General features: G+C 47.4%; 1 protein-coding gene across 1 annotated transcript in view; it reads left to right on the top strand.

Moving 5' to 3' along the window:
* LRPPRC (leucine rich pentatricopeptide repeat containing) overlaps positions 1-13,129 on the top strand; it is a 210,322-nt gene that overhangs the window by 48,053 nt on the left and 149,140 nt on the right. The window contains exons 8-11 of the mRNA XM_068127929.2: positions 5,691-5,832; positions 5,978-6,129; positions 10,575-10,680; positions 10,805-10,912. Coding sequence (XP_067984030.2) covers positions 5,691-5,832; positions 5,978-6,129; positions 10,575-10,680; positions 10,805-10,912 — 508 coding nt within the window. The remainder of the gene's footprint in view (positions 1-5,690; positions 5,833-5,977; positions 6,130-10,574; positions 10,681-10,804; positions 10,913-13,129) is intronic.

The following is a 13,129-nucleotide window of genomic DNA, read 5'->3' as shown; positions in this document are numbered from 1 at the left end:
CCAGGAAAGAAGTCAAAAGTCACCTCAAAAAAGTGGATTTGGGGTGAAATTAGCGGGGGGTAGAAAAGATCAAGGTTTTGGATTGGGGAAGATAAGAGATGGTGGTGAACAGCCGTTTTAAAGACCTGGAGAGAGGAGTGGGATTGAAGAGAGTGAGGGAGTTTGTTCCAGAGGCAGGAGAAAAGAGGAATGAAGGAGTGAAGGTGAGCAGAGAGTCTTGATTTTGGCAGTTTAACCATAAGAGGGTTGCAGGCAGATCTTGTGCGACCTGTAGGAATATTTTGGGGACAGAGCCCAGAGAGAGCTGGGGGAGCAAGGCCGGAGAGGAGTCGGTAGAAGACGGAAAGACCACCAACCTGCCTGCGGCGAGTAAGTGAAAGGCCCTCGGAGATAGCGTCATCGCGGGAGATTCCAATGATTCTGAACGCTTTGGTTTCAACAGCGTGAAGACGAGCTAGGTGTGAGGCAGGAGCACCAGCCCAGAGGGGAGAGCAGTACTCCATTGAGCTGCGGATGAAAGCCTTGTATGTGGTGAGGATCTCAGGTGTGCCAAGGAAGGACTTCGCACGACGGAGGATGCCCAGTCGGCGACTGGCTTTGGAGGCCAGCTTGGAAATGTGGTTTTCCCAGGAAAGATCATGGCAGATAGTGAGACCCAAAAGCTTGAGTGACAGAACTTCTTGGAGAGGATTATTCAGAAAGTAGATGGGAGGGTTGTCCAGTCGGTCTTTTCGGAGAGACATCGTAAAAGTGTGAGATTTGTCAGGATTGAAAGACATGTTCCATTTGTTTACCCAGTCTGTGATTTTGTCCAGGTCTGCAGAGAGTGAGGAGGCTGCAGACTGCCGATCTGAGGGATGAGGAATGGAGCGGCAGAGAGTGGAGTCATCAGCAAAGAGATAGAGAGGATTTTCAAGAGAGTCAGAGAGATCATTGATGAAGACCAGAAAAAGCACAGGGCCCAGAACACTGCCTTGGGGATCTCCAGCCTGAACAGGAAGAGGAGATTAGAGAAACCCATTCAGGGCCACACGTTGACTACGACTAGAGAGGAAGTCCGCCAGCCATGCGTGGAGATTTCCATGGATACCAAAGGAGGAGAGTTTGGTGAGCAGAGCGGGGTGCCAGACCGTATCGAAGGCACGTGATATGTCGAGGGAGACAGCTCTAATTTCCTGTTTGGCATTGAGGACCTCCATCCATTGTTGAGACAGCAGAAGCAGCATGTCCAGAGTAGAGTGACCTGGTCTGAAACCAAATTGATGATCAGAGATCAAGCCATTGGAGAAGAGGAAAGATTTCATATCCGAAGCAATGATGGATTCCATGACTTTGCTGATAATTGGGAGAAGGCTGATTGGTCTGTAGTTGCTAGGAATTGTTTTTGCACCTTTTTTGTGCAAAGCGGTGATGTTGGCTGATTTCCAAGCAGATGGCAGTTGACCTTGAGCAAAAGAGAGGGTGAAGAGAACTGAGAGAGGGAGTGAAAGACCAGCAGGTTTGTCAAACCAGCAGGTCGGGATGAGTGGTCTATTCTTTCCCGCTCACCAATAGGTCATGGGGAGGAGTCTACGATATCATCCGACCCATTAGGTGGGGAGGGAGGAGAACCTGCAATCACCTGGTCTCGATTTTCTCATGATCTCACCAAACTGGGACAGGAACTTTTACGTGTCGGTAAGGTCCACACCCATAGCATGCCATGACGTCCGTGGGGGCATACATTTTAGAATTATGGCCCTTAATCTTTGCATGCAAAACTACATTTAGCTTTTGCTCATTTTCGGGCAATATCATGTAAACGACCCTTTTAAAAGTCATCACATGTCTAAATTAACCCTTGCCGAATGTAACGGCGCCATTGTCAATTTTGATACGATCGTACCGAACTGGCTCAATTGAGCACACAAGTCCTCACCTTTAACAAAGGGAGGGACATTCGACATATTAACCTTCACCGCAGGTGTATGTGATGGGGAAACCACGAGAAACAGGTCGGGCTCTATGAGAAGGCCTTGCTCCACAACGGAGGTCACCATGTGCACCTCCGATACAAACACAACAACCTTCTTGTTCATACGAGAGGCTGCACGGATATTATGTGAGCCGACGCTCTTTCCAATTGCCAGAAGCACTTGTTATATCTTTACCTCTCTTGGAGGGTCGCACACCAGCCCATGCTTGCGAGTGAGCGAGTCGTACATGCTATTCCTCAAACAATCGTTTGCCATAACGAGCGAACACAATTTAAATAAATAAAAAGTGAGAAATCAACAAAACGATACCAACCCCAAGCAACACCGGCAAGTGGAGGAAAAAACAAAACTAATGGACCGAGTCCAAGAAACGTTTAGAGCAGCGAAACACCGCTGCCTGAACTAGGAAAACCCGGCAAAATGGAAGCCAGGCCTCAAACCCGGAGGTTCGAAAGAGGCACCCGAACACCACCTACCGTATGCGCTCTCCCCCCCTCTCGTCTCAATAAAGAAAGGACACACAGGGGAAACTTTACAAGCATGATCAAGGACACGAGGGAGCGAAATTGGGGATGGGAAAACGACCAACATGACAGAGAACTCGCAGCTCGACACGCACAGCCGCCATGATGCCACACCCACGCCCAACTCAGCAACGACCAGCATGGGGCGAGAGAGAGAGAGAGAGGCAGAGAGAGACAGACACAGAGAAAAAGAGACAGAGAGAAAGAAAAGAGAAAGAAACCTGGAAATAGATGGGGATGGATTGGGGTAGTTAGATTAAGCATGGGGATAGAGGATGACCTGAGATGGTGGTGAACTGCCAACTGAAGAACACGAGGACATTGTAGAAAGGAGGTTCTGCAAGTGGGACAAGACTAATGAAGGAGTGGAGGTGAGCACTAAGCCCAGAGTTTCACAAGGAAGCAGTTGCTGGAAGAATGCATGCAACTTGGAGGGTTTGAGGAACGGATGAAGAAGCAGAAGGAAAATGACCTGAGGAAAGGTGGTAGAAAACAGTGAAGCCACAAAACCTGTTTGTGGTGAGAAAGCAGCAGCACTGTGCTTTACTACTTTGTGAAAGACGCCGATGATGCTAGCTTTGGATTTGGTGGGGGGGACCTCTCCGTACAGGAGAACAGTACTCCATTGAGCTACAGACAAATATGTTTATAGGCTGAGAAGTTCCGATATCCCAAGGCAGAGCTGTTGTAAAGGTAGATGCCCAGTGTGCATTTGGGTTTGGAAGCAAATTTTGAGATTGGATTTGCCCAGGAATGGGAGTTCCTGATGATGTTGGAGGTCTCGAGGTTTGAGAAACGAAATATTTCGGGTAATTGGTTGTAGAAAGAAAGTTATGTTCACACTCCTTCTGGAGAGATGAGGTAAAAATGCATGATTTGTCTGGATGGAAAGGCATGTTCCAAGTGTGAGACCAAAATGTGATCCTTTCAATGGGCCAGGTGTGAGTCAGTGGTGAGGGCAGCTACTGCTGCTGTCCTTTTGGTTTGAGTTGAGATTTGTCCAGTATAATCTGGAATCTGAGCTCTGAAATTGAAGAGGTCAAGCATGTACTCGTATATGAGGGACATGGCAGGGCTCAAGACACTGTATTGGGACACTCTAACATATACTGAGAAAAGTTGGGGAGAGGATTCCATTGGGAGCTATGCACCAACTGTGTAAGTGGGGAAAATCAGCAAGCCAGGAAAGGAAGGTGTGCTATTTTGCAGGTAGAAGTCTTGGCAAGCAGAACAAAGTACCAGATTGTCACATGCCCGACATATGCCCAGAGACCAGCCGCCCTGACATCTTGTTGAGATTCAGGACCTCATATATTTGGAAACTTCATCCGTGAAGGTTTGCAAAATGATTTCTTAGCTCACCTGAAGATGGATACACCTCTGTTGCGAGTCTTGTGTAATGACTTTAGGTTTCCCTGTGCCAAGTTAGCCTTGCATCATGAGAAAGCAAGCTGCTTCATCGGCACTACCTTGCCACAAGATTCGGTGAACCAGTGCCCAGGGAATGGACATGATAGCTGCAAACATGATGGACTTAACGAGAGAGACACAGACAGACAAAGAGATAGACAGATTTTGTGAAAGCTCTTCCAGCAGAGTAGATTTTTGATGCTGAGAATATAGATGGAACAATCCTTTTACAAATCAAATCCTTCCATGAGGCCAAAGCAAACCTCCAGACTATGGTGCAATAAAACACGAACTTGAGCCCGAGGAAATTTTAATTCTGCAAGAAGGTCGGAGGAGTCCAGTGGGGTCGAGCACGAGGACGGAGGAGTCCAGGGGGTCGAGCACGAGGACGGAGGAGTCCAGTGGGGTCGAGCACTAGGACGGAGGAGTCCAGTGGGGTCGAGCACGAGGACGGAGGAGTCCAGTGGGGTCGAGCACGAGGACGGAGGAGTCCAGTGGGGTCGAGCACGAGGACGGAGGAGTCCAGTGGGGTCGAGCACGAGGACGGAGGAGTCCAGTGGGGTCGAGCACGAGGACGGAGGAGTCCAGTGGGGTCGAGCACGAGGGCGGAGTCGTCCAGTGGGGTCGAGCACGAGGACGGAGGAGTCCAGCGGGGTCGAGCACGAGGACGGAGGAGTCCAGCGGGGTCGAGCACGAGGACGGAGGAGTCCAGCGGGGTCGAGCACGAGGACGGAGGAGTCCAGCGGGGTCGAGCATGAGGACGGAGGAGTCCAGCGGGGTCGAGCACGAGGACGGAGGAGTCCAGCGGGGTCGAGCACGAGGACGGAGGAGTCCAGCGGGGTCGAGCACGAGGACGGAGGAGTCCAGCGGGGTCGAGCACGAGGACGGAGGAGTCCAGCGGGGTCGAGCACGAGGACGGAGGAGTCCAGCGGGGTCGAGGACGGAGGAGTCCAGCGGGGTCGAGCACGAGGACGGAGGAGTCCAGCGGGGTCGAGCACGAGGACGGAGGAGTCCAGCGGGGTCGAGGACGGAGGAGTCCAGCGGGGTCGACCACGAGGACGGAGGAGTCCAGCGGGGTCGAGCACGAGGGCGGAGGAGTCCAGCGGGGTCGAGCACGAGGACGGAGGAGTCCAGCGGGCTCGAGCACGAGGACGGAGGAGTCCAGCGGGCTCGAGCACGAGGACGGAGGAGTCCAGCGGGCTCGAGCACGAGGACGGAGGAGTCCAGCGGGGTCGAGCACGAGGACAGAGGAGTCCAGCGGGGTCGAGCGCAAGGAGTTGTTCGATTGAAACTTGGTTATTACCACGTGGGTGAGGGAGGAGGAGGGGGATGACGGCGACATACCCTTCGTGGCGATCCATGTTGGGAAGTTCACAGAATTGAAATGTGATTATTGATTTGTACCACGACAGCATTTTCAGTGAATATTTTCTCAAAAAGGAAACAAATCTATGACCACACTTAGGTCACAGGTGAGCATGTGACCATCTTGCTGTCCTCTGTCCACAACACCATACTTCACAGATGGACCACCCAAATACTAATATGGCTTTGCTTTGTTTCACTTGGAAGGTCTGATGGGACTGTTTGCCTTGAATTTGATAAGTTGTTCGCAAAAGAAGGAAGTGATAATCTCTGACGTTGTGTGATCCTGTCTGTGAAAGACGAGATCTTGTCTTGTCTTGTCTTGTCTGTGCCATCTTGTCTGTGAAAGACGAGATCTTGTCTTGTCTGTGAATGGAATGTTTGAGATGATTGTCTTCATTTGTGTTTCTTGCAGTTTTTTGAAAATGCAAATCAGGAGGTAACCCTGTTGAACCGTCATCTACTGGAGCTGCTTTACACTCTGGGAAGATTTGGACACGACGAGCACGTTGCGTACGTCATCAAACGGCTGCAGCACAAGCAGCTCTTCATGTCAGGTGCGAGACGGACGGTGCCGCCGAGGTGGAGTCGCTTCCGAGCTCTTTTGGCCGCGCAGGTTACGTGCGTTTGTGTTTTTGGGTGTGTTCCACTTTTAACCGAGGGCAGCCTTCCGTAATGCGTGAAATCGTTTTGTTTTACCAGAGAATATGAACGTTTGCCTTCGTCTAGTCACGCAGGGGCTTGTGGAGCCTGCGTTTCAGTTGCTGCGGATTACTTGTGAAGGCCTCGCTGCTGTGAAAAGCAAGGCCTTTATCGGCAGTCTCTTCCTCAAACACTTGATCAACACAACTGTGGTGAGTTACCTTTGGTAACGATGATGTCTGTGTGAATATTCCCTACGGTGGTAACTATGATGTCTGTGTGAATATTCCCTACGGTGGTAACTATGATGCCTGTGTGAATATTCCCTGTGGTAACTATGATGTCTGTGTGAATATTCCCTACGGTGGTAACTATGATGTCTGTGTGAATATTCCCTACGGTGGTAACTATGATGTCTGTGTGAATATTCCCTACGGTGGTAACTATGATGCCTGTGTGAATATTCCCTGTGGTAACTATGATGTCTGTGTGAATATTCCCTGTGGTAAGTATGATGTCTGTGTGAATATTCCCTACGGTGGTAACTATGATGTCTGTGTGAATATTCCCTACGGTGGTAACTATGATGTCTGTGTGAATATTCCCTACGGTGGTAACTATGATGCCTGTGTGAATATTCCCTGTGGTAACTATGATGTCTGTGTGAATATTCCCTACGGTGGTATCTATGATGTCTGTGTGAATATTCCCTGTGGTAACTATGATGTCTGTGTGAATATTCCCTGTGGTAAGTATGATGTCTGTGTGAATATTCCCTACGGTGGTAACTATGATGTCTGTGTGAATATTCCCTGTGGTAAGTATGATGTCTGTGTGAATATTCCCTACGGTGGTAACTATGATGTCTGTGTGAATATTCCCTACGGTGGTAACTATGATGTCTGTGTGAATATTCCCTACGGTGGTAACTATGATGTCTGTGTGAATATTCCCTATGGTGGTAACTATGATGTCTGTGTGAATATTCCCTACGGTGGTAACTATGATGTCTGTGTGAATATTCCCTGTGGTAACTATGATGTCTGTGAATATTCCCTACGGTGGTAACTATGATGCCTGTGTGAATATTCCCTGTGGTAACTATGATGTCTGTGTGAATATTCCCTACGGTGGTAACTATGATGTCTGTGTGAATATTCCCTACGGTGGTAACTATGATGTCTGTGTGAATATTCCCTGTGGTATCTATGATGTCTGTGTGAATATTCCCTACGGTGGTAACTATGATGCCTGTGTGAATATTCCCTGTGGTAACTATGATGTCTGTGTGAATATTCCCTACGGTGGTAACTATGATGCCTGTGTGAATATTCCCTGTGGTAACTATGATGTCTGTGAATATTCCCTACGGTGGTAACTATGATGCCTGTGTGAATATTCCCTGTGGTAACTATGATGTCTGTGTGAATATTCCCTACGGTGGTAACTATGATGTCTGTGTGAATATTCCCTACGGTGGTAACTATGATGTCTGTGTGAATATTCCCTGTGGTATCTATGATGTCTGTGTGAATATTCCCTACGGTGGTAACTATGATGCCTGTGTGAATATTCCCTGTGGTAACTATGATGTCTGTGTGAATATTCCCTACGGTGGTAACTATGATGTCTGTGTGAATATTCCCTACGGTGGTATCTATGATGTCTGTGTGTATATGGGAGGAGCGAAGGGCACGTACACTTTAAACATGTATGGATGTGGGATATATACGTGTGTGTGTGTGTGTGTGTGTGTGTGTGTGTGTGTGTGTGTGTGTGTGTGTGTGTGTGTGTGTGTGTGTGCGTGCGTGCGCGTGTGTGTGCGCGTGTGTGTGTGTGTGTGTGTGTGTGTGTGTGTGTGTGTGTGTGTGTGTGTGTGTGTGTGTGTGCACGCACAGGCATTCACATGTTATCAGAAGTAAATACATTGTGTAGATTACATCATTTCTGGATCTGATAAATTGCCAGTAACCATTTTGTGAAACTGAATGTGCAGGTGCAGCATCGAACTCAATATGTCGAAATGTCACACACGTCCATGCCCGTGGGATTCCCACGGGTGACCCCACTAGTTTTGTAATATTTCGTAAACTTGTACACCCGCACAATACGGGAGCACCAGGAAGGGTCATTCCTCTTTAGGATATAGAGATGACAGTAGATCTATGGTCGGGTCTCAAGAACATTGGGTGTGTGTTCATTTACCAAGTTTCTTGTGCAGAGATCGCCAAGTGGTTTGAGCATTTGAGCAAGCACTCCATTCAAAACCCTTAAGGAACGGCTGGCTTGGCAAGCGCTAGCTGGCTGCTTGGTAAATGAGCACACTCAGGGCTTCCCCCTTTCAGTTTCGTGTTAAACAGCAGAAGTGGGTTTCAGAAGTTCGCTCCGAAAAACGCCACAATAAGCTATTTATAAACGTTGACTCAATGTTTGTTCAAGGAGGAAAACCCCCTTGAGGATGTGGGACATTATTAGCATTAATATTGTTTTGTAATAACATTAATATAATGCTATTATCATTCATTTTCTTATTAGAAGCGGCCTTGGAAAAAACGCCACAATAAAGCTAGTTTAACACAGATATACAGTGCATTCACAAAGTATTCAGACCCCTTCACTTTTTCACATTTTGTTATGTTGCAGCCTTTTGCTGAAATCATTTAAATTCATTTTTTCCCTCATCAATCTACACTCAATACCCCATAATGACAAAGAGAAAACAGGGTTTTAGAAAGCTTTGCAAAATTATCAAAAAGATAAAACTGAAATATCACATTGACAAAAGTATTCAGACCCTTTGCTATGACACTTGAAATTTAGCTCAGGTGCCTCCCATTTCTCTTCATCATCTTTGAGATGTTTCTACACCTTGATTGGAGTCCACCTGTGGTAAATTCAATTGATTGGACATGATTTGGAAAGGCACACACCTGTCTATATGAGGTCTCACCGCTGACAATGCATATCAGAGCAAAAACCAAGCCATGAGGTCGAAGGAACTGCCTGCAGAGCTCAGAGACAGGACTGTGTCGAGGCCCAGATCTGGGGAAGCCTACAAAAAAATCTCTGCTGCATTGAAGGTTCCCAAGAGCACAGTGGCCTCCATAATTCTTAAATGGAAGAAGTTTGGAACAACCTGGACTCTTCCTCGAGCTGGCCACCCGGCCAAACTGAGCAATCGGGGGAGAAGGGCCTTGGTAATAGAGGTGACCAAGAACCCGATGGTCACTCTGGCTGAGCTCCAGAGATCCTGTGTGGAGATGGGAGAAACTTCCAGAAGGGCAACCATCACTGCAACACTCCTCCAATCTGGGCTTTATGGCAGAGTGGCCAGACGGAAGCCTCTCCTCGGCGAAAGACACATGAAAGCCCGCTTGGAGTTTGCAAAAAAGCACGTAAAGGACTCTCAGACTGAGAAACAAGATTCTGTGGTCTGATGAAACCAAGATTGAACTGTTTGGCCTCAATTCTAAGCGTCATGTCTGGAGGAAACCAGGCACCGCTCATCACCTGCACAATACCATACCAACGGTGAAGCATGGTGGTGGCAGCATCATGCTGTGGGGGTGTTTTTCAGCAGCAGGGACTGGGGGTTGAGGGAACAATGAATGGAGCAAAGTACAGAGATATCCTTAATGAAAACCTGAAACAGAGCGCTCAGGACCTCAGACTGGGCCGAAGGTTCACCTTCCAACAGGACAATGACCCTAAGCACACAGCCAAGACAATGCAGGAGTGGCATAGGGATAACTCTGTGAAAGTCCTTGAGTGGCCCAGCCAGAGCCCTGACTTGAACCCAATCGAACATCTCTGGAGAGACCTGAAAATGGCTGTCCTCCGACGGTCCCCATCCAACCTGACAGAGCTTGAGAGGATCTGCAGAGAAGAATGGCAGAAAATCCCCAAATCCAGGTGTGCAAAGCTTGTCGCATCATACCCAAGAAGACTCGAGTCTGTAATCGCTGCCAAAGGTGCTTCAACTAAGTACTGAGTTAAGGGTCTGAATACTTTTGTCAATGTGATATTTCAGTTATTTCTTTTTAATAAATTTGCAAAACTTTCTAAAATCCTGTTTTCTCTTTGTCATTATGGGGTATTGAGTGTAGATTGATGAGGGAAAAAATGAATTTAAACGATTTCAGCATAAGGCTGCAACATAACAAAATGTGAAAAAAGTGAAGAGGTCTGAATACTTTCTGAATGCACTGTACACCTCAACACGCAACCCCATTGGCGGCAATGATGGGGAAAACCCGCTCGGGCGAGAAAACCGCTTGAGGTGCAAATGAATGCGCTACAACCTTCATTGTGTAACCCTTAGTCATCCTGTCAAGTATGGTTGAGATTGGATAAGTAACGACGAAATGTATCGTGGTCAAAAATTCATTTTAGGAAATTATCTCGTTTCCTCATGGCTCAGCACAAAAATGGAAATTCAATTTGAGGATTAATCGGAAAAACACTTGTTAACAGTTGCTTTGCCGACTCGTAGAGCCATTCATTTTACGAGAGATCTACTTTTCTTATTTTGGTAATTAAGGCTTTTTTCGTTTTTTAACTGGAATTGCAGGCATCCTGTACCTTGTGAGGAAAAGATTACTCAGAGTTCTGTTAACAGTGGCATTGATTAATGACTGTTTTTATTTTTTTAATGCAGCCACTGGAAAGTATTACCAAGTACTGTGACTTGATGATTCAGGAAGGAATCCACACGAATCCACATGAAAATACCCTTTTGTTTCTCTTGAGGTTGGATGAAGTTGGTGAGTATTATTTAAAAACAAGGAATTAAACAAACAAACAAACGAACAAAAAACATTAAAAATAGATGTTTTGTTTGTGCATTTCTAAAAATAAATTGCAAACACCTTTTGTCCCATTGTTCAGATAAAGTGTTTGCATTGGTGAAGATTTTCCAGAGAATGGGAATGCCCATTCGGCAACACTATTTCTGGCCAATGTTGGTTCTTCAGAGAAAAGCCAACGACAAACCAGGTAGTGTGTGTGTGTGTGTGTGTGTGTGTGTGTGTGTGTGTGTGTGTGTGTGTGTGTGTGTGTGTGTGTGTGTGTGTGTGTGTGTAACAACTCGCATGAAAGGATGTCTTTATGGGACATTGATGTTACATTTCAAACTTGATATGAAACCCCAAAAATCACATTCTCATTTTCTATAAATCTTATTTGGTTCTGATTTATTGCCTTTGAATGAACATTCGCACATCATTTTTATTTTAAATCAGATCCAGAGTGTGGCGCCTCTGGTCCATCGGGCCGCCGTCCAATCGAGTATCTCGGGCCGGCAGGGCCACCAGACCCTGGATGGGGTTGAGACCTCTAGGGGGTCCCAAGTGGTTACTCCTGGGCACCTGCCATGGTGCATCATGAGGATCATTAGGGGGAGGTGTTGTAGGTTGCGCTTTGGTGGCGGCACCACGGATGGCCAATAAGGGTCCGATGTGATCGCCCGGGCATGCGGCCTGGCAGGCTCTCCCTGAGACTCTGGGACAGCCTGCATGTGATGACCTGCCATGCTGTGCTGGTCTATGGACACGGGTTGAACCGCATGGACAGGAATGATTATAGTCCACTGGACAACCATTGGAGCATCTGTGGAACATGATGGTGTCAGCATGGTCTTCCACAGATGTTCCGTTGTGATTTGTGGACTCTCGGCTTGGGAAGAGAGCTGTGGAATAAATTTGGGAATTTGGAATGAGCCGAGCATACGGGGCCATGCTCGGCGGGCAAGTGTATGGAGAAGCGCCCTTCTGTGGTGAAAATACTGAATTGTGGAAAAATTGGCATGGGTAATTTGAGGGCTAGATGCAAAATTGAGGGGGAATTTTGTGAGGTCGTGGTGGACACTGGGGCCAGTGACGCTAATATTAATCCAGGTGTGTTCGACCAAAATGTTGGAGGTTGGGACATATTTGATAGGTTAGCAGGACACAGTCAACTTCGGTAGTCAAACATTCGGCCAACTTCGGTAGTAAAACAACGATAACAAATGGACTCATTCGCTCACAGCGCCGCCACGGCCGACAGAAGCAGCATTTGCCGATCGGCAAGGAAACCCCGATGTCATCTTAACATTCCCGAATGTCGACCAGACTCCACCCCCGCCCCCCCCCCCCCACCCCCGACGACTTGTAACAAAGAGGCCACGCCTCGGCCTTCGTGATTGGTGGAGGCAGGATGGGATCATTGAGTAGCGCTCGATGATTGAACAGAATGTGACGTCGGCGTGGAACATTCGAGAGCTGGAGGAAAAAGACACGGTCTCGCCATGTTTTGTCTCTCTTTGTCCTGACATTCGTCAAAGGTGGTCGCATTTCGCTTCCTCTGTCCTGTCGGTTGTTGGAGGCAGTCACATTCCGCTCTGCTGGTCCTGGCTGCGTGGCGGACGGTCGCTCCTCTCGTGCTCCCTCGTGCAGAGAACCTTCGGAGCATTGTGGAGTTTTTGCAATGCTGGAGGAGGGGTGCGTGCGTATTCATAACAATTTTGGGGGTGCGTATTATACATGGTAAAAAAACCAAATTCAATATGTTGCATAACAAATTTGGTTTATATATGGTAAACTAGAACGGCAGTCAGTAAAGAGCATACCTCCGCCAGGTGAACAGTTTTCGTTTTGTATCCCAGAGTAGACCAGAAAATCACAATACAGAATCACCTTTAATCAAAATCATCCACCCACAACTTTTTGAGATATCCTGCTTTGTATCGTTTTTGGCCCTATCTCCCAATGGTGAAGAATCACTAAAAAACTTATATTAACCGGATCCGAATCCTGATCTTCACCAAAATGTAATCATTTCGTCCTTGTCACATATGCTACATCTCTGCCAAATTTCGTCCGAATCCGTCCTCAACTTTTTGAGATATCTTATACACAAACAAACAGACAAACAGACAGACGGGGGTGAAAATATAACCTCCATCCACCTTTGGTGGCGGAGGTAAAAACTAAATTCAATATATGTCATAAGACTCATAACACATTTGGGGGTGCGTATTGTATTCCTAAAATTGCGGCAATCCTTGTGTCATGTTAAACAGGCAGCGAGTGCAGCATACTCCAGCAATGAAGCCTTAGTATTGTCCCGATTAATCCTCAGGCCCAGAACCTATTTTATCCGTGTAGCTTACCTTCTGCCTCTCTCGTGTCGTCAATGTTTGCAGGCCCGGATGTTTAATTTTCGACTGTTGAT

This window comes from Myxine glutinosa, chromosome 9 (genome assembly GCF_964187855.1).
Source record: "Myxine glutinosa chromosome 9, kmMyxGlut1.1, whole genome shotgun sequence".
NCBI classification, from domain to species: Eukaryota; Metazoa; Chordata; class Myxini; order Myxiniformes; family Myxinidae; genus Myxine; species Myxine glutinosa.
The sequence above is the reverse complement of the archived record's forward strand: the minus strand, read 5'-3'. Positions and strand labels throughout refer to the sequence as shown.